Source organism: Lepisosteus platostomus, chromosome 4, assembly GCF_059453375.1.
Source record: "Lepisosteus platostomus isolate fLepPlt1 chromosome 4, fLepPlt1.hap1, whole genome shotgun sequence".
NCBI lineage: Eukaryota > Metazoa > Chordata > Actinopteri > Semionotiformes > Lepisosteidae > Lepisosteus > Lepisosteus platostomus.
In genome coordinates, this window is record NC_142614.1 from 45,115,525 (window position 1) to 45,143,291 (window position 27,767).

The 27,767-nt window shown below is 36.4% G+C and overlaps 1 protein-coding gene across 1 annotated transcript; it reads right to left on the reverse strand.

The window, feature by feature from the left end:
• thbs4a (thrombospondin 4a) lies at positions 1-26,068 on the reverse strand. The gene is made up of 22 exons (XM_088629591.1): positions 25,798-26,068; positions 22,008-22,205; positions 21,410-21,657; positions 20,806-20,908; positions 20,627-20,709; positions 20,469-20,520; positions 19,162-19,430; positions 17,759-17,896; positions 17,198-17,275; positions 16,612-16,764; positions 15,697-15,801; positions 15,458-15,565; positions 12,885-13,044; positions 10,445-10,563; positions 9,193-9,245; positions 8,281-8,474; positions 6,889-7,067; positions 5,180-5,228; positions 4,671-4,867; positions 3,512-3,684; positions 813-952; positions 1-521 (listed from the first exon to the last, which is right to left on the reverse strand). Exons 1-22 carry the CDS (start codon positions 25,880-25,882, stop codon positions 460-462), a joined length of 2,946 nt encoding a protein of 981 aa, XP_088485717.1. The 5' UTR covers positions 25,883-26,068; the 3' UTR covers positions 1-459.
• Between the last annotated feature and the right edge of the window lie 1,699 nt (positions 26,069-27,767).

Consider the following 27,767-nt stretch of genomic DNA (forward strand, 5'->3'; position numbering starts at 1 on the left):
TCAATTAGTTAATTAATGTCAGTTTATTAAATTTATAGATGTTTTTTATATTTATGTAGTTCTCCATTAATTTGATGATTTATGCGGAGGTCTACAGGCTCCAAAAGCCATGCTAACACCAAAGTTGTGAAACACAGTGTCCTCAATCTGAAGAATAATTAAAACTAGATGACCCTGTGGTTAACCAGGTGCAGGAGTGAGTATACCAAGGTTAAAATCTAGAACTCCCTCCATGTCCTGTTTTACGTTATGCAGCAGAAGTGCCAAATTAATGTACATATTAGAAATGAAAATATAAACATTTTTTATCCATAATTATTAAGAAAAAAATGCAAGACTGCATAGGACTGAATTGTGTACAGTGGCTAGAGAGAAGCTGTTGGGGCTTGTAATGAATATTTAGTGACAAGATATTTCAGTTCACTTTTCTGTAGTTTTTTAAAACTTTTTGCAGTTCAATTAAATAGCATCACTTCCGACGTTCTGCACTCTGAATTCTTGGAAGTCCTCGGGGATTGTATCTGAGAAAAGAAGAAGAAAAGAAACAATGTGGGAACACATCCCTTAACCAGAGATATAAGACAAGGTACTTCCTGGAAAATAATAAAGAAAGCTGCTTCTTCTTTTTTCTCTTGGTACATGAATAGCAGTCAAAGTCACTGTAGTCAGCAGCAAATTAAAGACAAGGGATACTGGAAAAATAACCATGGCCTTAAGATTTTCACTTCTTTAAGAATGGAGGGAAAGTCTGTGAATATTATACAAACGTTCAGTTTGAAAGAATGTGCTATAGGGAATTTTAATTGACTTACCATTGCAGCGATATTTCAGGTTGGACCAAATTATGTTTTCCTGAGAGAAACAGAACACGCCGAGCCGACCACCACGCATTGTGGTGTCAATAGTAACTCCGGAGTCAGCAACCAGCTCCGTACCTTCATAAAACCGGGCTCTGTTGAATTCAGTGACACAGGATAGTTTTAAATAAGAAGTGTTTCTCAGTAATGTTCCCCAGACTGCCACACTCACTATCTAGGCAGTACACTGTAGTACTGACCCACAATTTCAAAGAAATCTAGCTCACTTTTTATGGCATTATACTGGTAAAAACACAATGTAAATTGATTCCAAAACTCATCCATCCACGTCCACAGAGGAAGCCGGAGCCTATCCCAGCAAACAACACAACGGGCACAAGGCAGGATACACTCTGTATGGGACAACAGTCTATCACAGGGCAGTCTGCAGAACCACAGTCACTTAAAATTTGAATTATGATTATGAATCATGAATCATGCTTAAATCACTAGTTAAAAGCAGCAACAGTATAAGTCGGAACTGAAAACAAGTGCTCAAAAGAGATGCGCCCAGTGTTTTGCCAGATGGGGGATGGCCATATGATATTGTTGCCTGACTGGATATTCTTCAGGAGCAATTATGACAACTACAAAAAATTACGTCTGCTCAATGTAAAAGAAAACGTGAAATGGCAAAGTACTCAATATAATAAGGTGTGAACCACTACAGAGATTATAAAGTAAATATTTTACAGTGTTTTTTATTCTGCTTATTGTTCTCCTAAGATTATATTAGGAATTTAATTTCCACTTGCTTTTCTTCTCATTGTATCTCCATTGAATGTCTGCTTATTGTGAAAGATTTTAATCTGCCCTTGGCTACCTGCTATCTGTAACATACATTTGTTGATTTGCTGCATTTGAATGGAGTTTCTAATGACAATTTAAGCTTGGATGGGATGACAGTAGCCAAGTTCAGTCAGACTCAGCTGTCAGTAATTCATAATCACTCCTGATGTCATTTCCTCATCAAACAAATAACACAAATATTAGAAGTTATCCCCTTTTCTCCCTCGCAAAACTTTTTTTGCATTCCAACCCCATCTCTCATTCACTTTTCATTCTGCATGGGGATCATAGCATCCTTGTGGTGTGGCCAAAGGCTAGCCCTCAGCCAAGTGGGTTCAGACAAATTTTGACTAATACACTCTATAATCCTTTAAGTATGCTTAATTCTTGAGTGGTTTTGTTTGAGGTGAATTTTCTGTTGTTGACCCCTGTGCCGTGACCCTATATTGGACTAAGCAGTTTCTGAAAATGGATGGTTGCTGTATTACTGTACTACAGCAAGTCCTGATAAATACATTTCCAAAGTACTTTATAAAAGAGAAAGAGGAACTAATGCTTGTGATTAACTGGGATTAATTTAAATGCAGAGGCCATCTGAAGAATAGCTCCTGTCTGTACCCCTGAACTCTTTTCTGAAGAAATTTATAATCTGAAATTAAAAAAATAGATGTTGCTGCAGAAAATCATAAAGCCTTTAATTTTTATTTCTAGTTTAACTCAAGTAATATAATTGTTGGATTGGAATTGTGACTGCACGTGTGCAGACTAAACCTAATGGCTTACATTTGATGTATGTTTTTTCTTGAGCCTCATATTAGATGTACATTATGAACAAAGGTGGAAGGATAACAGCAGCATGAACAACTTAGTGTTTCCTTTCCATATTGTTCATTGATTACTCTGAAAACCCACACTCATTTTGAAACCGATAGACATATTTACTCTCAATAAAATCAACAATGCCTTGCATAGCTTCCTGTTTTTCTTATTATTTTACGTCGGGACTCCTTGTGCACATCTTTCAATCGAAATTTTCAGAGAAGCCTAATTTGCGACTAGGATTTCGAGGTATTCCAGGAATGTGAATTCCTTGCTATTTTTCAGGAGAAAGTTTTGGTGAAACAATTTTTCCCTTGTACTTTAAAATGAGTCACTGTGGTGGGTATGAGTATTAAGTGCTGTAACACCACTGTCATCACAAATGTCACAGAGTGATAAAAGTGGGTGTATGGCAATGGCTTGGGGCTATCTTTACATATGCATATATTGGCCAACTGTGGTGCACTTGGGTTCCAGAGGACCAGCATTTGTTTACTGTTCAATATTTTGTTTCCATCCATCCATTTTCTAAATGTTTTTTCCAATCCGGGGTTGTGGGGAAGCTGGTGCCAATCCCAGCAAGCAACGGGCACAAGACAGGGTACACCATGGATGGGACACCAGCCTATTGCAGGGCACACACACAAACACAAACACACACTCACTCCCACCTCGGACAAATGTTCCCAGAAGCCAATTAACCTATGTATGTTTTTGGATGTTGGGAGGAAAACGGAGCTCCACGCTAACACGGAGAGAGCATACAGTACTGTACAAACTCTATGCAGGTAGCACCCCAGGCTCAGAATTGAGCACAGGAATCTGGCTCATGAACCTGGCTTCACTGTAGCTGTCCTAGGCTAGAGAGTGACATGCACTGAGGCCTGTAGCTACAGTAAACCTCTGAGTGTGCTGTGCTAATAAAACAAGCAGATAGCACTCTAGGTCTGGAATTGAACCCAGGGTCCAGCACTGCAAGGCAGCAATGCTAAACACTTAGCATTTTAAAAACACACTGTTTTTAAACAAAAGTGAGTTTTCCACACCTGATATATCCAACCTGGGGTCTGTGTTGGAGGTACCAGCGATATGAGACTTTGTCCTTCCATCCCACATTCCTGGGGTCTTTCCACAGGAGTCTGACCTGATCATTAGTGTCCCCTGTGTGCCAGAGTGAATTCCTTAAATGCTCTCCAGGACCTGTCTTGGACTTCACAGCCTGATATGGGACAGTTAAAACATAAGGTAAATGGTAATATAAAGGACATGCTTTATTATATAAAACGTTTAATTAAAATGTAAAAAGACAATATTAGTGAAAAAAATTAAAACCACATCTACCAATAATATCGTTATGCCCTATGATAATGTCTAAATCAAAAATGGGGAGCTGAGTGTGTACCGTAGGTGACACCAACAACACACTAGTGTAACTGTGAAGTGGCACATTTTGTTTGCTGAAAATAAATTAATCCTTTTCATAATCTTCCTTCTTAAGGACATCCTCCATGAGTCTCTTGTGTGATTCGGTTTAAAAGGCAAACCTCACAAGTGCTGTATAAGGGAGTAAGAGTATTTCTGTGTATTACCCTGTGTGACAAGATAACAAAAAAAAAAGATGCGAAAAAAAGCCATAGTTCCACCTAAAGTCAACAAAGGGCCTCAAAGGCTTGTCTAAAAAAAATAGCAAGGAATCCCCAGATGAGGAATAAGGAAAATAAATGACTCATGTTGGAATTCCAGTAAAATGCAGGAGTCCTGGATCTGGGTCACCAGTATAAAACTCTGGCACTCAGTAAGGAGTGTTGGTCTGCATTCAGACTCAGACGTTAGGCGTGGCTGGCAACTTATTGCTTTTGCAATAAGAGAACTTAAAGTATCTTAAAAGAGCACTATGGAAATTAAAATGTTATCCTCTAGAGATTATGAGAATCAGCTATCTAATATGGTTCCAGGATTATTTCCTCAGAAGTACGCAAGACCACCTTCATAGATAAAAAAAGATCTACAAGCCAAAAAGACAAACCTGGCTCACCTGCTAATCAGAAAGAGTAACTTTTCCAGATCTGCAATCGATTAGTATCCACTTAACAATTTGGAAAACAGGGTGAGCTTCATTCTAAAGAGCCTCTAGGCTCAAGTAAGGAATTTACTTTTACCATTTACTGATCCCTGGTGACTTATAGGAATTAATCATGCTCTTACCTTCAGCTGAATGCCAGGTTCAGCCACAGCTCTAAAAGGGGTTGCCTGCCAATAGGTCTGTTCTGTTTGTTTCCACATGACCACATAAAAGCTCGAGCTGTCTTGGTAGCCAAAGATAAAACCAGCATAGTCATCATCTGTCACAGTGTTGACATGGAAAGTGCCTTCAAAGTCAACTCCATTGAATGCAGTGTAACCTAGAGAAAACAAGATCAGTGGAATAAAACAAAGACACCGACAGACACTTCATCTTCCCGGTGCGGTGAAGATGTTTGTCCAGAACAAAAAGCTTTATAGTATTAGACTTAAAGAGACAAAAGACTTAATGCTCCATGTTTTTAATTTTCGTGACAGTTGTTTAAGACAACCAATTTTATAAGACACACACATATATATTGCACATGTATAATATCAACCTTTAATTATTCAATAATTATATACCATTGTCACAAAGAGCATTTTTTAATTGAACTGATTTTCAGAAAATGGTACTTTATTGTATCTCTTACCAACTGCAAGTCCAGGGTCACTGTTCATGGTCTGCACTATCTCCATACCCTGAAATACATTAACAAAATATAATACAAGCATCACAGATATTCATCTACAGTGCCATCAAAAACATATTGGGACAGTGAATCTAAAGATTTTCACTGTGAGTTCTAATAATACTAAGCATTTCTTATATGATTAATAAGTACAGCTAATAAGTCCTTTCTTTTTAATAAAGTCAATTAATTTCCATCCCTTTGGGTCAATTAAACACACTTTTAATGCTAAATGAGCCAAAGAATTGGAGTAACTGGCTGACAGGAATCTCTTGCTCTTGTTGATATTGTTAATTTGTCTTGCTTTGATGTCAGTGATTGGAGTCTATAGTCAAAAGTAAGATTGAAAAGCAAAGTACTGTACATCCTGTTAAAGAAAAACGGGGAATTTTGAAGATAAAAGATAATAAACCAGCACCCCTAACAGAAATTACTTGCCAAATACTGTATATTTGTTATACAATAATGAAGAATTAAATTAATAATTAGGAATATAATGAAGCAAGAAACTATTGGCATAATTATCAATCAGACAAGATGAGGCTTGTTAAAAAGAAAAAGTTGTAGTTGATAACAAAACAATTGTCAGAGATTCTAAGTAAAAACCCTTTACTTCTCAGTGAAATCACCCAACTTCCGGAATACAAGGCTTCAGGTATCAAAATCCACAGTGCCAAAAGCAGAGACAGTAGAATTACAGTGTCTACACTGGAAGCTGTGCACCGAGCACAAAAAAAAAGATTTAAATTTGCTCAGAAGATCAAATAAGAGCTAGAAGAGTACTGGAACAAAATTAAACAGACAAAGCCAACATAAACCTAGCCTAAAAGTGATAAAAGGTGAAAGTGTGGAGAAACAACCCTGCTCATCTGTGAAGCATGATGGAGGTAATGTCATGGTCTGGGCATGCATGGCTGTATCTGGAAATGGCTCACTTGTCTATGTTGATAATGTAACTAATGATGGCAGCAGAATGAATTATGAAGTTTATAGTAACATTTTTTTCTGCTTATGTAGTATAAAGCGCTTCACCATGCCAAAGCAAAACATATGGCCAATGCATCTGAAGAGTTCATCAAGAGTGCAAAATCTGGCCAAATCAATGTGTAACCATCTTACAAACTGAAGACAAATTCAAAGTTAGAACACCCCAGCAACTGGCAAAAACTCGTAATTGGTGTAGACAGGTAGGTTAAATGATTACACGATATATTTTGTGAGCTCAATGGATCACAAGCGTAATGCGGTTATTGCCTCAAAGAGATATGCAATTAAGTATGACTTTTACTCTCTGAAACATACTTAAAGTGAATATGTCCCAATATTTGTGATCACTTGAAATCACTGGGTTAAACCCTAGTATGTATTTGTTCTAATATGATCAAATGATTTTTTATAGTAATCCCATGCATACTGTATGTTATATTGTACATACTGTATCATTCATGTTGACAACAAAACTGATAGGTTTTGACTTGTCCAATGCTTTTGGAGAGTACTAAATCCTAGATAACATGCTTTCCAGTTGAGGAAAAATTAAGTGTGGTTGGTTAATTATACTTGTATTCTTAAAAAAACAATATCATATTGTCTTGCGGTCACATTGAGGCTCATCATTTCATGATTATTATGAGGAATATAAACAGCCCATGATCAGTAATGTTATATACCTGATTGAGAACAACCCAGTTAGGATCAATCTGAGCATCTCCCTCAGGGTCCAGAACGACAGTCTGGTAGGCTCTGAAATCAGTGAGAGTGACCTCGGCATTCTCTGGGCAGATATCAATTCTGTCAATCACTGTGTCCAGATCGAAGTCACTTTCACAGATATCTCCAACTCCATCAGCTGTCAGGAGGAGTTCAGGAACATAAATGAAACGTGAGTTATAGACTCTAGGTAAAATGTTTTGAAGATTTAATTATATTTAGATATAGACGTATCTAAAACAATATCAGGTAATAATTTCAATGTGAAAAAATGTAATATTGTTTTTTCCAATATAAGGGGAAACTCTAAACAAAAATGCCATACAAAACCCTAACCTTGCATTTCAACTAACAGAAAAGCTGAATAACAAAGGACAAGTGTTTTACAGACGCATGTATTTCAATTTGTTATTTCAATTTCTAGTTTCTTGAGCAAGACAGGCCCTATTTTTCTACATTAATTCTAAAAACATTACTGAGCTGTAACACACCCTCCAAAGTTAAGCATCATTTCAATTTAAAATAAGAAAATATCTTATAAAACGTTCTTTGAATTTTAATTAAAACATAATTTGCTTTATTTGAACATTGACTTGTCCAATGTAATGCATCTTTAACAATGGCATAAAATGTCATGACTGAGGTACTAAAATGTAATATTGGAAGATTATATTTCTAAATCATTTAATAGTCTGGTCAGTAATTAAAGTTTTACATTTCTATATGAAGACTACATTTACACTAAAACATAATAGCAAGCTATAAATAAATAAAGACTTTTGTAGCTTCTATTCAGAAGATAAACTTATTTGAATCCAGTAACCACATGTGTGTTTTCTGTTCAGAAAACAAACAAGCTGTAAATATAAAATTACTTTGTTGTTGACTTTATAAGAACAATATGATTAACAAGTAGCCCTTATTTAGGCATGAATAATCTTTACATCAGAGAGGGATACGCAAAATACTGGTAATATTTTTAACATCCAATTAGCTGGTTATACAGTTTTTGTAGTAATACGTTTTATCTTACATTGCGTCATCCTGTGTTTCTAAATTGTTTTGAGTTTGTTACTTACAAGCATTGTCTTAAAGATGATGTTGAAATTAATGTGCACAACATAATTTGAAGGCAATCTCAGTTAGAAAGGGACAAGTACACTAGCCATCACCCCATTGCCAAATATGATAAAGAATTGCTGTTGCAGAATAAAAATTGTTTGATTGAATTAGACCTAGGTTCTATTCTGTTAGGAACATTATTTTGTGCAATATAGAGCATAAAGGAAATTTAATTGGAAGTAATAATCTTTTATCCTGCTGTGAAAGGCAAATGTAAGACCAATACATACCATTATCATCCACCTGGTCCGGGTTGGGTACCAGCCTGCAATTATCAGGTCCTGGTGGAAGAAGGTCTGGAATACCATCATTGTCATCGTCATCATCACACTCATCTCCAAGGCCGTCCTTGTCACTGTCCAGCTGAGAGCTGTTAATGACGTTGGGACAATTGTCCTTGCTGTCCTGGTGGCCATCTCCATCACTGTGTCAGGTAAAGAATGAAGAGCTATTAAATCTCACAACCACTCATTCACACTCCAGTGCTGTGTAGGTTAGGACCCTTATATCTTACTGTGCCATTAACTGTGCCATTCAAGTTCTACAGACTTTTGTATTCCTATTGTTCCCTTAACAATTCTGTTCTGCATTAGCAAGGCTTTTTTAACCCTTAACTGAAATCTTTATTTAGTCAAATGATTATTTCATTCTTTTATACACACTTTTTGGCATTCATTTTTTTTTTTAGTGATTTGACTGCTTGCCAAATTGCTCAATTTCCAAGGACTAACTCCACTAACCTAGAGTTAGCTATGGTTTCCTATGCCACACACCTGGAAATGCACAGATGACTTCAGTGAGAAACACACTGTTTCACTACGTGGTGTGTGTCAAATGATAAAAAGCCCTAACAGGTTGTCACAGTAAAATGTATATACTGGTCCTCATCACCTGCAAGTTGTACTGTTGTGCTGAGTGTTACCAGGAAGCCACATTGATTAATATTTTATAAATTTTGGAATTGTCAATTATTTTTTATTATATATCAATAAAGTTTGGAATTCCCTGTTATCCCTGTATATCTTGGCTCCCAGATTTTAAGATTGAAGAACAGTCCTCTCCAATCTATCCATCCATTGAGTCATTCATTCTACAAGGATTTATGCATTGAAGCCTACAATGAATAATAAAGCATGGCAAACCTGTCTTGGTTTGTGTCACAGGAGTCTCCAACAAGATCATTATCAATATCAGACTAGAAAAGAAGATACAGTTAAAAAGTTAAAAAACACACATACACAAATTCAGCTTTCCACATGTCATTGCGTAAAACATGTCTCTGTAATGAATGGTCAAAAGACATTATAGAACAGTGAGTTCCCTACCACGGTCCTGGAGGAACACTGTCTCTGCTGCTTTTCATTCTAATGATAATCCATTACTTAATTGATCTGCTTAGACTTTAATTTGGTAATTAAATAAAAACCATCTGCCTACTTCAAGGGGATGGTTTCTATAAAGTTCAGAAAACAGAAATTTCATAGATGGGGATTAATAGGAGGCCATGATTGGTAAAGGCCAGGGGAAAATTTGGCCAGGACACTGGGGTTACACCCCTACTCTTTGAGAAGTGCTCTGGGATTTTTAATGACCATAGAGAGTCAGGACTTCGGTTCTCAGCCGAAGGACAGCTCCAATTTATAGTATAGTGTCCTAAGTCCTAATCATTATACTGGGTTATCAGGACCCACACAGATTGTAGGGTAAGCACCCCCTACTGGTCCCACTAACACCTCTTCAAGCAGCAAACCTAACCCTAGCTTTCCCAGGAGATCTCACATCCAGCCACTGGCTAAGCTCGCACCTGCTGAGCTTTAGCGTGTTGCCAATTGTAAGTTGTAGTGTGATATAGCTCCTGGCAAGAAAAGGGAGTCGATCTGGTCCATAATGGGAATACAGATGCACATACTCACACCAGAGCCACTTTTCCCAGAAGCCAATTAAGCTACCAATATGTTTTGGGGCAGTCGGAGAAATCTGGAGCACCACGTGAACACAGGAAGAACATACAGTACAAACTCCATGCAGATAACACCCAAGGTCTGGTCCATGAACCTGGCTTCACTGTAGCTGTCCTGGGCTAGAGACTGCCATGCACTGAGGTCTGTAGCTCAACCTAATAAAGCACACTAGTTTGACCGAAGTGTGGAGAAAAAACCCTGCTCATCTGTGAAGCATGATGGAGGTAATTGATTAAAAATCAATCAAATATAGATTAAATACATTTTAGTAAAGTGAAAAGACTCAAAGGAAATACAGCATGTATGATTTGTTTAATTTTTAGGTTGAGCACTTGACCACAACGTTATTTAACATTTTGGGGATCTCATTATACGACATATTTAAAAGGAACCTATCTGTGGGGATTTTTGAATAAGTTCACAAAAAAATGACCTGATTGGGGTTGCCAATATCCGGACAGCTGTCACAAACATCTCCCACTCCATCATTGTCTCTGTCCTTCTGGTCCACATTGGGTACTCTCTGACAGTTGTCCAGAAAATTTTTAATGCCTAAAAAACAATGTATTTTAATGTTAGACTGTCCAACCTTGATTATATTTCAAAGGGATGGTTAAGTTTTAAGGAGAAAATATGCATATAAACAAGCACTCTTGATTCAAAGCAACATGTACATTTTTTGTTCATAATTTTAGAAAAATCTCCCTAAATTAATCTTTATTTTGAAATTGCCAAATCATTTTCATTTCGCAACTTACAATGGATTACTTTTTAAAAGTAAATTTTCCCAACACTGCCGAGGAAGTATGAAAAATATCATAAAGTATACCACAGCAAAAGCCAAAAATGTTGTTTTGTTGCCATTGTAACTTATTAAATGTTGTTTAGGAATACTGCATACAGTACCTCTCTTGGTTTTCGTCACAGGATAATCTGAAAAGATTGTGTATTTAATAAACTAATCTCGTAAAAGAAGTGCAGAGGTACTGAATTTCTAAAATTGCTACATCTGAAATAGAAATCAGAAGTCCCTTGAGGAGAGGGGGTGAAACTATAGAAAAGTCAAGTATTACCATAAGGATAGGATTGCAGGACCTTAAACGTCAGAAAGTGAAAAAGGTCACTTTGTGTGTTTGTCTACAATTATATACTATAATATGTTAAAGTAAAGCAGGATAACAATATGTCATCCTAACATCCTAGCTGAATTGAATTATCAAGGGCTTCTGGTTTGTCGTTGGAAGAAGGGAAATCAAACTTTGACGTCAGGGGTCTCTGGAGGGTTGTAAATTACAAACCTTTCCCGTAAAGTTACAGTATATTGACATTCCCCATTACAAATTGGCTATTGATAACACAAGAGGGCACTGTTGATTCGAAATATCCACTGAAGCTGCTGATACAGAGGGAAACATACTATATGTTGCAATTATTATAAAGACAGTGGGCCACTTGTTTCTAATTCACTTACTATGGAGTAAGTGGATAGCTCACATGGAAAATATGTACCTTTATTAACTTACCTAAGCAGTACCTCTGAAGTTGTGCACAAGCAAATAATTCACAAATGTATGTATCTTATAGTGCTGGCAAACATAGTCTATTTAGCTAAAAATTTAAACTTTTGTACTTCTCTAAAAAATCTTTTCAGGTGTCATTTTAAGAAAAATATGATCTCAGTAGATTCTGTGTTATATATATATGTTTATCTGCATTGTATCCATATTGTGTCGGCTTTGCTTCTGAAAGCAAAATACTGTCTTACAAACACACCTCTGTATTTGGAAGAGTTTTGAACTAGTATGTCTTTAATGAAAAGTGTTGTTTTTTAATGTTGTTGTAGTTAATGTGGTAAACTACAAAGATTCAAGCCAAAAATTACAAGGTTATGCAAGCTGAGGTCAAACCAGGAACAGTTAAAAAAATAAATAAATTGGAAACCATTGACACATCTGATCCTCTCACCCCCCAGGGCAGGAAAAATGTTTGCCATATGTCTCTAGTGTATTCTGGAATAATGAATGTTTAGAAAAGGCATGTGTAATTTTCAAAAAATGAGCTCTCTTCTTTACCAGAGTAAATCTCACAATAAGATGTACAATATTTGAAATGTAATAATCCTGCCTTTGAATAGATACATGCCAAATATCTATTAGGGTAGACACTTAATAGGATGAAGATAAGAAAACAGAGAACTCTGAAAACAGATTATTTAAACCACACTATTTGACATTAGCTGCTGTAGATCTTTGATATTGTATATCACGTAAACAGTGCTGTTTCATTATTTCAGTACTTATTTCACAAAATTTCAAGAATCCCAGATTACTTCCTGCAGGTGAACTTCCACACTACTCAATCACAGGTGCAAAGAGTAATTTCCTATATTATCAATATATTTATTCAGTAAATTCCTTAAGTGACCCTCAGAGTACAGTGTCATTCTCTTTTAATGTTTATAGTACTACGTGGTCAATAATTGTAATAAGATCTAATATTAAGTTCATATTAACAAAATGACAGTTCATTACACCTATACCTTAAAAGAACACATTACAAAATTTGTACCAAAACTCTAAGAATCAAAAAGCATTTTGGGTAGCACTTTAAATTGTTTATAGTGCTTCGTGTGATGTGATGCTAAAACTAATGTCATGAGCTCTTATGCACACATTATGTCATTTGCGCATGTCTCATAAAGCATGATGGATGTGATTATAATGTTTTGTGTAGCAGAAGAGTTTATGAAGGGTTTATGAAGCCATTATGCAGCAATTTTCAAATCACGTATTACTGCATTTTTCCTCTTTTCCTCATGGTTCTGTGGATTTTAAAGGAGTGGGCTAGACACAGTGACAGCCAAAGAGACATACCGTCACCATCCATGTCATCATCACAGGCATCTCCCTTCCCATCACTGTCAGTGTCCCTCTGATCGGGGTTCTCTACTGTTCTGCAGTTGTCACAGGCATCCCCAAATCCGTCTCTGTCATTGTTCTTCTGGTTCACGTTGGGTGTCAGAACACAGTTATCCTGGAAAAGAAGTGACCCTCTTTATGAAGTCCTGTACAGTTCATTAGTCAAAGGTGTAGCCGGTTTTCCCATTATTTCGTATTCTCGCTCACATTGGCTTTAAAAAAAAGGGTTGAAAAAATAAATGTCAAGAAAATACTTTTTAGTTTTCTAATAATGCCAATAACACTTCTCTGTGATATACAGTATAATTGGTACATAAAGTACCGTTCAAAAGTTTGAGTACACCACCTTGAAACCAGGTTTTTCATTATCATCTGTCCTTTAAACTGTATAAAATTGTCTATAAACACTTAATATTTAATTACATGATATGTGTACTTACAACTAAGGTTGCTGCTGGAAGAGATGTTAGTGGGGCCGGCAGGGGGCGCTCACCCTGTGGTCCATGTGGGTCCTAATGCCCCATTATAGTGACGGGGACACTATACTGTAAACAGGTGCCGTCCTTCGGATGAGACGTAAAACCGAGGTCCTGACTCTCTGTGGTCATTAAAAATCCCAGGGTGTCTCTCAAAAAGAGTAGGGGTGTAACCCCGGCGTCCTGGCCAAATTTTCCATTGGCCCTTACCAATCATGGCCTCCTAATAATCCCTATCTATGAATTGGCTTCATTACTCTGCTCTCCTCCCCACTAATAGCTGATGTGTGGTGAGCGTTCTGGCGCACTATGGCTGCCGTCGCATCATCCAAGTGGATGCTGCACATTGGTGGTGGTGGAGGGGAGTCCCCATTACCTGTAAAGCGCTTTGAGTGGAGTGTCCAGAAAAGCGCTATATAAGTGTAAGCAATTATTATTATTATTATTATTATTATTATTATTATTATTATTATTATTATTATTATTATTATTATTACTTATAATCTTAAGTGAACTGCATTGAAAACGTTCATTTTTCATTTTCAATAAAATGAACACCCAAAGCAAGCAGATTTCAGTCTGTAGCCCAGGTTAGTTAAAAGTCAGAAATGTGTATAACATGGTGTTAGAACACTAAAAGAAGTTTCAAATTGTCTTTGTTAGATGTTCTCACAGTTAACTAGCATGTTACCTCATTTACCTTTTGTCACCCATTACTGGTAAATAGGTGAGGGTCTACGATTACTGTAAATATAGGGGGCATAGGCAAAAGTATGTAATTCCTGAATGAACATGGCAAAAAATGTATTTTCTACTCCAGAATAAAAAGAACTTTATTCATCAAATATTTTTCTCACAATCAAAGCAAAATAATATACGTTACACCTTAATCTTGACACATTCTATTGTGATCTTATTAGATCTCAGAAGTTAAGCAAGGGTAGGGCTGGTCATTATGGGATTATGAAGACTCTAAAGTCTAGGTTGTTGTTGTAGGTGGTCCTGGTGGATCAGTAAGTGGCACCATTACCTGTAGGCCAGAATTTCCTAACCATTGTCATAGTATGGTGACTGGAGACACTGTGTTATAGAAGGTGTTATTCTTTGGATCAGACATTAAACAGTTCTGAGTGCTTGCTCATTATAGATTCCATGATGCTTTTTAGAAGAGTATGGGTGTTAATCACAGAATCTTGCCACCCTCTAGTATGTTTTAGGAATGAAAATTGCTACACATGTAATCAATTTATTAATAATTGGCATTCATTATCCTTGTACACTAATATTTGTGAGGGTGACAACCTACAGTAGATCCTGTCCCAGAAGCACAGGTCACAATGTGGGACAAGTCTGTTCTCTACTGAACAAGATACCAATCCATCTCAGGACCAAAGAGGAACAATTTAGAATACAACTTTGGAAAATGGGAGGAAAACAGAGCACTTACTGTAGCAACAGGTCACACAAAGTAAAGCCTAAAGCAGATATAAAACTAAGGACCCTGATATGGAGAGTGTCAATTACTACATACTGAAACAAGAACGCAGACATCCTGAATGGCTGACCAGCAGTACAGTGAAAATGCCTAGAAACAAGTTTTCCCTTTTTCCCATTAGAGTCTGCCATTGCTTCAACACGGATTTACTTTAATTGGATAGGTTGACAGACAGACATTATCATCCTACAGTCTTGCCAGATATACAGTCTTGTATGCAAGTCAGATATAAGAAATATAGCTTGCTAAAACATACTACAAAGTAAATCAGCTACTAAGAATATAGAAACATTAAACATCCACAGATGTTAAATATATCTCAAAGTGTCAACTTTAATTACAGTATTATTTAAAGTTTTTTTCCTTAGCCTTGATTTAATTCCAAATTACACAATTATCAATGTGCATTCAGAACATGGTAATCACTACAAAGCATGAAAGCATCTGCCAGATGCATGAACATGCCCTGTTGTTGTATTTCTACACCTGGTTTGCAAAATGAAGATTTTATCAGTTTATGATGCAGCTTTAGGGACTGCAGGCTGAACAGTGCGTACCTGCTCATTGGGAATGCCATCCCCATCTGCATCGTCATCACATGCGTCACCATACCCATCTCTGTCAGCGTCTTCTTGTCCAGAGTTGGGGACGTACACACAGTTGTCCTTCAGTAAGATAATGAAAAACACATCTGTAAGCCCAGTCTTTGATATTATCAAGTAAGGTTCTGCTTTTGGTTTTGACACTACTGAAAATGATCAAAGGAATAAGAGGAGTTACAGTAGGTGAATATTACTTTTCGGCAGCTTCTGTCTTTGCACTTGAGTTCTTCGTCTGGGTAGCCGTCGATGTCGGTGTCCTTTCCACACAAATACCCATTGCCAGCCCAGCCAATGCCACACTGCAGCAAGAAATAAATGAAAGAATGAACTTGCACTGGGAAATCTGTCGACAGCAAAATGGTACAGTAGGTGGTGGCTCTTTGAACACAAATCCTTGTTTATCTTAATGACAATGAATGGCAGGTGGAGGTCATTGAAGGGGCATCTCAATGTCTCTGCTTCTTCGTGGCATATGGGCCCTTAACTATTATACTTTAGTTGTCAATATTATTTTAAAGAACAAATACTACAATTAACATTTATTTAATAATAATTAATAACTGCTTACACTTATACTGCATATGGCTTTTCTGGATAAAACTCTGGATTTTGGGGGTTATATTTTCTGGATATATAATTTCTGGATATACACTGAATAGTATATTTAAAATATACTGCAGCTGGCTAGTTTCAAGAAGCAGGTTGCTGAACAGAAGTTTTTTAAAATAATATTTATATATCAAACAGCAGCATCATTTTCTTCCTGATTACAAACAGTGTTTTATCAAGCAGAAAAATCTAACATTTCAATACCCGCTGTGCTCTGTCAATATATTGGACAATAAATTGTTGGGAGTTTTAATGGATCTGACACTGTGCCAGATATCTACAGTAGATACCCATGAGAGCGAAGTAATGAAATATACCAGAACCAGTCAAGCTTTACCCCTAAATTAAGCATAAAATATGAGCACAAGTTACTTGTTTTAAGTCTGTATCCCTTAGAATGTCCACCTTTCCTGGAAAAAAAACTTCAACCTACAGTATGTATTGCTCCATCAATTTCAAGTTCAGGGGTTAGACCTTATCATAATATCTTCTTATCTTACCACACAGCTTATGTCTCCATCTCTTTCCACAACGCACTGCGCATTTACGTTGCAGGGGTTCAATAGGCTGTTACCACAGCTTCTTTCAGGACGGCAGCCTCTCACTTGATCGCCAACAAAACCAGCTTTACATCCCTCACAACGGAATGAACCCTGCAGATTCAAATCGCCACATGCATGCATAACAGGATTTCTATTTGTCTTTATTTTATTCAAATTTTAACAAATCAAACAAACAAGTCCTTATTGTTGTATCGATTTGATAAACCTGTTTCTCTGCACAGTAATATTTTTCTGCTGTCGTATTTTAAATTTTACAAAGAACAGTATATTTATTTTATTTTAGGTTTGGCATTTGTGTGCTTGTTTTTATGACAGTTTTGCAGTTGTTAATTTACCTGTTTACTTTTTCACAGACATCCTTGAAATATGTGGACTTCTTTTCTGGCATTCTCGATTCACATCCTATTTTCACATTTAAATTACAGAACTGAATCTGCTGTCATGAGTTCAGTGGAGTTGCTAACCTGCCACTGATTCACTGAATTGTTTTTTCAGCCATGTGAACTAACAAGTGAATGCTTACCAAGGTGTTCGAGCAGATAGAGTTTGGTGCACAGCCTCCATTATTGGGTCCCTTGCACTCATCCACATCACTGCATGACTATAGTCAGAATGAGAAAAATATCTACAGTGAGTTCTCAAGCTTCGTTATTAAGACGTGTTAATAGTGGAATCATACTTAAATTAAAACATTTGGCTGAGTTTCTTTGTTGACTTATACATCACACAAAAGTTCAGTTTATCTAAACACTAGCAACACCGTGAAAGGGTCTTCTAAATACCTTTCGGATAAGCAGACAGAAAGCTGTACCATTTCTGGAAAAAAAACAAATTATGCATTCTCTTTTGAAGTCTTCACAAATGTGTTCAATTTCAGTGTTTTAAACAGTTATGTTTACATTTCCCCGGCACATCCTCAGTTAAAAGTATATTGTGTTGGGATTATTAGCAAAATTGTTTACTTTTCTGGCAAATGGAATTAAAATAACATAAAGTTCCAAAATTAGAGGTACAGTAGCCTCATTCTTCACCTGCTAGGACCACACAATACAGTGAAACCTTATTTATTATACTACTGGTATACCTGCTTGTGCGTTTTGGCATAGCTCACTCCCACTCCCTGGATTACTTGGCCTGTGTATCCCAGAGGACAGGCCTCACACCTGAAGCCTGGGGCCATGTTGATGCATCGAACTCCAGGAAAGCAGGGGTTGAACTGACACTGTGAGCAAACAACAGAACAAAGTTCTGTTACAGACATCAAGAACAAGAGAACTATCATCGGGGAGCTTGAAATCGGTGACATGCCGTTAAAGTGAAATGAGGCTTCATACAAAGTCACAATTAAATCAGAAATGCAACAGATTGCAATGTAGAACGTGTACTCCATTACTTCATTTGTTGTTGCATTATAACCATACAGTATCTATTTCTGTATGTTACAGAGAAATGTACACATAGTCTCTTTCTAGTTAAAATCCTTTTATCTGTGTTTATTAAAATGTGCTCATGTAATAATGCTTTTTTGAAAGAAGACTGTAATGTAACTAAAAAATGTAGGATCACCAGTTATTTCCTGAATTATACCCACCCAATTTGGATTTATCCAGTGTTAATCTTAGCATAAGTCTTTATCCCCTGTACCACAGGAGGAAAATGAGATACATGTCTACTCCAACATGACTGCTTGCGACAGCCAGTCATTGTTTATCAAAAGATTATAGAAGAATGATCATTGGCTGGAAGAACTGGCACCTCCTGGCAGATCCCCAGAGTTCCTGTTAGATTTGCAAACTGATGAAGCCCCAGCAGCACTGAACACATCATGTGCTGACAATTGGGGAATCTTTACTGAATCTCAGTAAACTAATAAAAGCAATGAGGTTCGAACCCGAAAAGCCTGACCTATAGGCTTCCATGAGCACAGCAAGTGGGTGTCCTTACTGGCCGAGTCACTCAGGCACACTCTTCAATGTAATTTCTCATAGGGTGGTTTTTGATTACCTTATATGAATAAAATGGAATCTTTCATTACATTGTCTACAATCAAAGTCAGAATTTAATCAACAGCAATTTAAAAAATTGATCTGCTTAGAGAAGGGTCGTTTTTCACATAATGCCATTCATACATTAGTTCTTACCAATAAATACAGTTCCAATATGCCACTGTCAAATAAGTCAAATAATGTGCATTGTGTGCATACTACAGGTCTGCGTACATGTTAAATGCTGGATATTTTCACATTTCCTAATAAAATTCTTAATATGAAAAATACAATGAAATACAGCCTATTTAATTAAAAAGATTAACTTTACACATAACCCTGGGAAATGCCAGATGGGCATGCTTTGCTGTTTGCTTCAGTGTAAATGTCTCCTACTGCATTTATTTAATGCTGTACAACTCAGTAATCCTCGGCAACCTGTCGTTCAGGAAGCTCATGAGCGCAACTATTTACTAGCTGGAGAAGAATCAATAAACATTACCTCATCCACATCATCGCAGTTATACCCATCTCCAGTATATCCATCAGGACATCGGTCACACATGAAACCAGTCTCTGTCTCCATGCACATGTCCCCTCGGAAACAAGAGCTGGGGGTACAGCGTGGCTTGGGTGTGATGGGGATGGGATTTCTCCCATCCTTGTCTCCATCGCCATCTCCATCGCCATCTCCATCTTTATCTCTATTCCCATCTCCATCCCCATCTCCATCCCCATCTCCATCTGGTTCTATTCCAGTCCCACCCAAACCTAGCATAAAGTAAGAAGAAATTAGTTTCAGACCTTCTAGACAATTTCATAACTATATCTACATACTGTATATATCATGCTTCTAGTATTGAAATGGAAGACTGAGTACTTTAATAAAAGCCTTGACACAAAACTGAAAGATCCAGATGATTATGGGGTATTAATTATTAAGAAATGTTCATTCATATTTTCAATGGTACCAGATCTTTTAATTTACAATAAAAATTGATCAAATGGATTTGAATTGGAGTCAAAAAGAATATTGATTTTGCATGCAGAAATCTATCAGTTTGCATGTGCTTATCTGAATGGCACCAACTCCGTAAGCATTTGCTATTCCAGCTTTTTTTATTTTGTGTTGCACTCCTTGCAATTCCTGGTAGACAATTTGCAGTTGTGTTTCAATTTGCCTAAAGAGGAGACTGCATGCCACATACTACGCAGGTTAAGTTAAGTTAAATGCCAAAAACTCTCACTGGTCAAAACACTGTAGTACAGTAGACTTGTCCAGTGATTAACATTGTAGGCTGATGATATTTTTTGATATTCTTACACAAGGGTTTATTTGCAAATAAGCCCTATCGAATTCTTAGAAGGATCAACTTTGGTTGAGGTTGTAATGAAGGACATGTGTTTGGGATGGAAATACATATTCTTTACCAGTTCCACTTCTCAAAAAGGTGTCCCGGCAAGTGAAGGCAAAGCAAGTCTTTCTCACATGGCTTAAACCAGCAGTTCACTACCCACCACCATGAGAACCAATTAATTTGACCTGTGGCTCATTTTTTAACGACTGAGTGTTTATTGGCATAGATTATCTTCAAATGAGAATTATAATGGTGGTTAAGTGGCTGTTTGCCCTATAAGTTTTCTGCAGTTGGAGCTCCTTTCTCTTGGTAATTTCACTGCAGAATTTCAATGAATTCAGCTGCATACATGTATAGCAGCTATGACAAGACTTTTGAAATTGATGACAGTTCTAATAGCTGGGCAGCTGTGCTGTAAATCTTAAGAACAAAAGATCTCAACATGTCTTACGACAGGCTTGGCATTCCGATATAGTGTTTCTCAGGAAAGATGTTTCTTTGACCTGCGAAAACATTTTTGACAAAAAATAACATTTTAACAAAACTTGCATGTTAGAGTTTCATATAAGGTGAACTATGTAGTAATGAATCAAATTACAAAGTCAGCACCTGTTGCTTCAGGACTTCTTTCAGCTCTTCAATCACTTTGGTTAGTTGACCCATCTGATTTGACAGTTGTCTTCCGCTGATGCCTAAGTAAAAAAAAATCCATTAATCTGCCTCATTTACAATACAGGAAGGAAGGGGGAGTTAACGTTATAAAAGATATATATAGTTGAAAAACATACCAGAATTCTGCGCAGAGTCACTCTGTTGTAGAGAACAGTCTTGTGTTGCCGCTACATTTTCAAGTGAATCATCAACCACAACTTTCAGATCTTCAAGGATTTCCTACCAGGTCAAAAGCAAATTCAAGAACCTTTGAACTGATTGATTTTAAAAAAATCAAAGTTGCAGTTCTTTATGTTCGCTGAAGTCTTCCAGTAAAGACCTAGTTGGCATCTACAAATGTTAAATATCAGAATAACAGTTTCAAAAGTATAGATATGTAAATAGAAATAATCTTCTTTTTCTTTACCTTGGATTGTTTTACAGCTCTATTGCTGTAAAACAACTTTGTTGTTTTTTTTTCTGTGTTTAAGTAGGTGTTTCCTTAATGTCTTTGTATTGGAGCATACATGCAAATAAGCCTTTCATTGTGCAAAATGACAGATAAACTGTGAATACTAATACTGTTAGGACTTTGGTACACTTTCTCATAACTGAACACTATGTACTGTACAAGGAAATTTAACTAACCATAATTAAACACACAGACAATATTAATACAAGCTAAACCTTTAAAATGTATTTAAATGGTGCAGAAATCCACATGCCTCCTCACATACACACCTGTGGTTTTCCTTTAAGTGTCCTGAGCTCTACCAGACCAGAATCTGTTGGCAGTCCTTTGAATGCTGCAGGTAGATCTCTGACAGTTTCTATTTGCTTGCAGTCGACATAGAGTTCCACTGTGATGGACCTTTGCTGTAAGTCACTTAAATGGAAAAGTATTGCATGCCGTTTGCCATCCGCCAGCTGGACATTGTTGAAGGTGACGATGTTTAACTTTCCATCATTTTTCAGATACCTAAGAATCGCTGATGAGGGTAAATAAATTGAACATTAAACACAGTGTAAATTGAACATTAAACTCAGCATGGACGGCATGAAGCATTGTACCGACCATCAGATTTTGGCCTTATTTTTCAAAACCTTCAGCACTGCAGCATTCTTGGTGAAATCCAAAGAACAAACCTTTTCCACTTTAATAATATTATTTAACAAAATATTTTTTAACTAGAGAAAGTAGTATCTGCATTGGGTTTTAATTTATATTTAATTTTATTTCATTTATATTTATATTTATAATTTATATGAAAATATAAAAATGTCCTTTAAGACTATGATATTTACTGACGGGGAGATAGGATGTAGATTTTCGTCCTACCTCTGTTGAGCTTGCCAAGCACTGTGAACTCAAAGATCTTGGTATTGTCCCTTCGAGAGTACAGGCCAAATATTGTGGTTCCTGTCTTTGGCTGAAGCTTAAATGTTGTAAGGATGAACACTTCGTTCACAGATGAAGCTGTGAGTCCCTGTTCCACAAGATCAGGTAGGGATTCTGGTGTTGCTAGAAGGTCATAAACTGCAAAATAAGGACTAATTAGCCATCTCTTTAAGAAAAGACTCTGTACTACATACCCGAATTGATTAAACCACCCCTATTTAAATGAATTCAGAGCCCTTGCTTATTAAAATTAATAAAACTCTAAAAAAACTAAATGTAAAAAAAGTAAAACACCAGCAACAAAATGGAACCATCATATCTGATTTCCTGGCTTTGTGTTTCATCATGAATACAGCTTTCATATCCTTTTTTTAAAGGCCCATTTTAATATGACATAGTTTTGTATGCAAAGTTGCTTCTTGACTATGTGCTATAACAGTATAAATGCCAAATATGTATATTTGTATATGTATATGTATATGTATATGTATATGTATATGTATATGTACATATGTATATGTATCAGCGCTATACAGTAAGTACCAATTTATTGATGAATTGACAAATTGAGAAATTACACAAAACACCTTGAGGTTAAAGATGTGGTGATTCAGCTATTTGAACTGATAAACAAATAGATCTGAATAAGAACATCATAACACAGAAAAGAGTGAAGGAGGCCACTTGACTCATGGATGCTAATAGTTTGATGAGAACCCAAAAAAGTATACAGGTTTAAGCTACGGTAATTTGTCCTTTGCTGTCAGTTTCTTTTGTTTTGTCTTCATGATATAATGTGGTAAACACATTTTCACTTTTACATTTGATATGAAGTACTTATTAAATGTTCTAGGTATTATTCCACTACATATGAACATTGTGTAGTGCAGAGGTTCACAAACCTGGTTCTGGGGAGCCACATACCTACAGTAGTTTCTATTCCAGCTCAGCTCTTTATTTAATCCATCCATCCATTTTCTAATTGCTTTATACAATTCAGGCACACGGCAGAGCTGGAACCTACCCCGGCAAGCAATGGGTGCAAGGCAGGATGTACTGTATCCTGGAGGGGGCGCCAGTCATCGCAGACCAGACAGACACAAACAGAGATATGCATGTACTGTACTCACACAAGGCCTATTTCCTCAAAGCCAATTAACTAGCCATTACATATCCAAATCAGTGTCTTTGGATAATAGAAGGAAACTGGAGCACTTGGAGGAAACCCATGCAAACAAGGGGAGAACATATAAACTCCAGGCAGACAGCACCCCAGGAATTGAACCCAAGGCCCCACTACTGTGAGGCAGCAATGATAACACCTGCGCCACTTTGCCTTCCCTCTTTATTTAATTGAACTTGAACTAACTTGTTGCTTGATTGGATCCAGCCGCAAGTTTTTCCTCCTGAAATCTTTCTATGTAGATTTCAATAGTGAGACGTCTTAAGTTGCTTATGAAACACAACATTTCAGTGGAAACCTCTGAAAATTATTTAGGTACTAAAGAACAATTAAAGAGTTCAAATAATCGTGTAACCGAAGATACAGCTGGAATGAAAACCAGTAGGCATGTGGACCCCAAGGACTAGAGGATAGAGTGAAACCCCTTGTGCGGAGGAATACTGTATTAAAAACAATAGATGAGTTACTGTTCATTAATACACAATTAGCCCCCAAAAAAACAGTTTAAGCCTGCTTTACTCATAATCAAAACTTCATACACTTCTTTTTGGACCTGTGAATGATAATGATAAAGTTTTTAAAGTCATACAGCATAAGCCATCCCCCCTTTATTCTTTCAAATATTAAATATCCAATTCTAAACCCACATAATCACCAGGCTGAAGAGTGGTACTTGAGCCCAGACATGAGTAGCTAGCAAGGTCCTTTTGATGACTGGTTAACCTAATCCACTAAAGCTGCCATAATATGAGGCCTTGCTTTAATATGAGGATATTATTAGTGATTTCACCTGTTTTCAACTGTCTACAGCAGAGGTTAGAATGTCAGTTCAAAATGAATAAACCACAGTTTATTTTTTCTCCTTTTCATCTATAAGCACAGATGTTTGTTTTGTCCTTCCTGAAGATCATGGACCTAAACTATTGAGAACTTGCACCAGCTTTTTCCTTGGATGAGTGGTTTAGGTCACACAGCAGATACTTCATTTAAACTGGCAACCGCATTGTAATCTGCCGTATGCATGCTCATTTGCAGCCAATTGTGTTAAGCTGCAGTAAAATGATGTACTTCTGTCTATTGTTATGAATGATTTTTTTAAACCAGAAAAACAGTGTTTGTGCATATCTTTATTTATCTTTAATAACTTTATTGCACGTTATTAAAATCATCTGAAATTCTGAGCTAAATAATACAATCATTCCTTAAAATGTGTCAGATAGCATTAAGAAAAAAAAAAACAAACCAAAGAATTTAATATGCTATAATGTAGACCTAACCTGTAGAAGTAGAGTTAAGGGATGCTGTTTTACTTTAAGATTGGATAAGATTAGGATTCACAGCTTTAGGTTTCACTAAACCTCACATTTAATGAGCTGAGTAAGCCCAAGCATGGTGTTTGGAGCCCAGGCAACAGAACCCAGGTGATTATACTGTATATAAAGACAAATACATATGTACTGTATATGTGTTACACATTACCTAAATATTTTAAGTACATGAATCCCTTAAATATTAAAGATTTAACAAAATCCTGGTTTCATATTCTTACATGTACACCCCCTCACACACACTGATATTCATTTCCTTAAGATATTTGGCATTTTAAAGGTTTGCTTAAATACCATATATTTATCTGGATACTGTATACAGTATGTGTTAATAATGCAAACCATTGAATTAGCCTCAAATGAGTAATAGAAGAAAGCCTTTCAGTTAAATTAAATCCAGACAGGACGAAACACCAGAGGGGCTATTGCTGTAATTGAAACACTCTGCAGCTGCACCGCCACATTAGCAAGCAGAACCAACCATGCTTCTGTTTATCTAATTAGCCGATGCAATATATTCTTTGGGTCTTCTATTGCACACATACTGTATCCATTTGAAATAAATCATGGAATTCCATTCTCTTGGTTTCAAATATCCATAGCTTCTTTCTTGTAATTCTTTGTATTTTTCCAAATCATAGATGTTTCCCTGCTGTGTAATTGGTAGCAGTATAACAGAAATCAGCCAAATGCCAAGATTTCTTTAATATGATTAGAGCCTTTGAAAATGAATTTTCTTTAAGTTTATGTTTTATCTGTTGTCATTTTTTTAAATGTTACACAAATCATATTGCCCTAAAAAGTCAAGACAGTGGTATTGCTGCTCTTTTTAACTAGCTGAAGAACTATGCAAACTGGAGCCAAACCACTGAAGGAAAACGTTTGACTAGTATTCATAAGATGATCTCACGGCAGTACTTTCGGATGAGTTCACCTCTACTTGACCACAATATTAACAAAAACAAAAGAAATTTGATATAACTGCGTATCCCTTCTGAGTAAAACAAAGTAGTGAACTCTAAGAGTATTTTGCAGAGCAGGTACACTCGTCCTCCTAACTTTACCAGCAAAGACAGGTAGGTAGTATAGTATACAGATGCATCTAAACATAATATGAATATACAGGTATTGTATATGAATAAACAGGTATGTAAAGAGTATCTCTATGAGAGACAGTGGCAGGTACATTCAGAGAAAATAAAAAGTTTTACTCACTTACCTTGAGATTGCAAAGACAGGCTTGAGAACAACTGTAACACAACCTGTGAAATAAGTAGCCCCCTCTTCCACAAAGACATTCTCATCACTTTAAATTCAGATTCCTAGTCCAAATACTAGTATTCGTCTAGAAATAATTGAAAGTTGGGGATGGACAGACTCCTGATTCAGATTCAATTGTGAGAAACTAGACTGTCATAGCTACTGTGTAATGTGCCTTCTTAGGAAGTTCACTGGAAATACTCCTCAGCTCCTCCAGAGAAAAAATACAATGACTCTTGAGTGAAGGTTTAAGTGGTTTTCAGATGACCTCATACTGAGAAGGTGTGACCAAAGACACAAAAACCCTATTGGTCCAGGGACACCATGCCTGGGCTCATTCGGCTCCTTAAATTTGAGGTTTAGTGAGCATAAAGCTGTGAACCCTGATCTCTTCAAACTTAAAGTAAAACAGCATCCTTTAACTCTATTGTATGTCTACAGGTTAGATATGCATCATACAACGTTAAACCGTGTGTATATCCACAGTGCTATGGCTTCTCCAGCTGACAAAAGTGATTGGTTTCATATTAACATAAAATGAAAACATCAAATTGTTTTAGAAAACACGCTGTATTTATGACTTGTGTATTGAAATACATAAAGCATTTAAAACTTGTGACAAATATGTGTTTTTTTCCTACTAAATATCCATAATAATTTATTAACATGTACAGTGTAATATGTGCACTTAAAACTAAAAACATGGATGAAATACAAAACAATGACATGTTATCTTTTGCTTTTTTCAGCTATTCAATATCTCTGCCTTTGTTGGAGCAGAGATTTTGAACACTTAACTTTTGTTATTATCTACAGAATGACATACCAGTGTCTTGATAGTCATTTGCATGTTGCTTGTTTAAAAATGATTTTTTTAGACCTCTGTACAATGTTTTAACGGCCAGGATATAATGTTTTAGGCTCGTGTTGAATTACTGAATTTCTTCAAGCAACACTCACCTTGTTTCCAAACCAGTAGGAACATTCATATTATGACTCAATTTGATGGCTTAGCAAAATAGAACTGATTACTATGGAGACAGTAAAAAGACCCTTCTTCACAATCGGTGTTTTACAGTACTTTATGTAAAGAACAGGTAATGATAAAAAGATAAGCCTTTTCTGAATGCCCTGTCTGGAGAACACATAACATATGCATCAAAATTTTAGCAGGAGAAATCAGTAACAGTCTGATAGTTACAAGTTCACTATTAAAGAAAAGGCATGTACAGTACATGGACAAAGAAAAGGCCCACAAAAAGTTACTTTCATTGTTCCAACAATTGTTTGTTGTCAATGAGCTATCTGAGCACTACTTTTTTCAGCTTCCTTCTGTTGTTGTTTCATGGACTGTTTCTAACTAAGAGTATGGGGTTATGCCTAACTACAGTATGTTTACTCTAAATATTGACATTCCTCTGTGTCCAAGAAAAAAAAACAACTGATTTGAGTAAGACTAGGCAAACTTTGTAATTCAGTCTCTATGGCATAACCTGCACTGGTGAAATTCCAAGTTAAGTATCTGTAACCAATCACTTTTAGAGTTATTGGCTTTTGTAATAGTAACACTACAGGTATTTCCTTCAAAACCATATCATTACCAAAAATGACATACTGTACATAACTTTACAGGACTATTCTAAACATATCCTTCAGGATTTTGGTTCATGGGAAAGTATTGCTTTGAATCATTTCTTGGAAAGAAATCACTGGCAAAAACGTTTTGATTATGTCATGTTTAATGTCATCATACTGTCTTTAAATTTTCTGTGACAGCTGAATTACCAATCTAGACACATGAACCTTGAAAACAAAAAAATAAGAAAAATGTTTCTGTAGTTTAGAAATTCTGTTTTTAAGAATTGGTCATCCACCAGAAGACTTGTCCATCTGAATATGATGACTTTTTTGTAAAGAAAAAAGACAGAA

What these genes read in the sequence shown, in the direction of transcription:
- thbs4a (XM_088629591.1), bottom strand. Translation starts at nt 25,882, where the DNA reads ATGAGAATGTCTTTGTGGAAGAGGGGGCTACTTATTTCACAGGTTGTG. An exon ending in ATATTGGCAACCCCAATCAG is followed by an intron (nt 9,246 to 10,444) that starts GTCATTTTTTTG and finishes CTTCTTTTCTAG; the next exon opens with TCTGATATTGATAATGATCT. An exon ending in TGACCCTGGACTTGCAGTTG is followed by an intron (nt 4,868 to 5,179) that starts GTAAGAGATACA and finishes TGTTTTCTCTAG; the next exon opens with GTTACACTGCATTCAATGGA.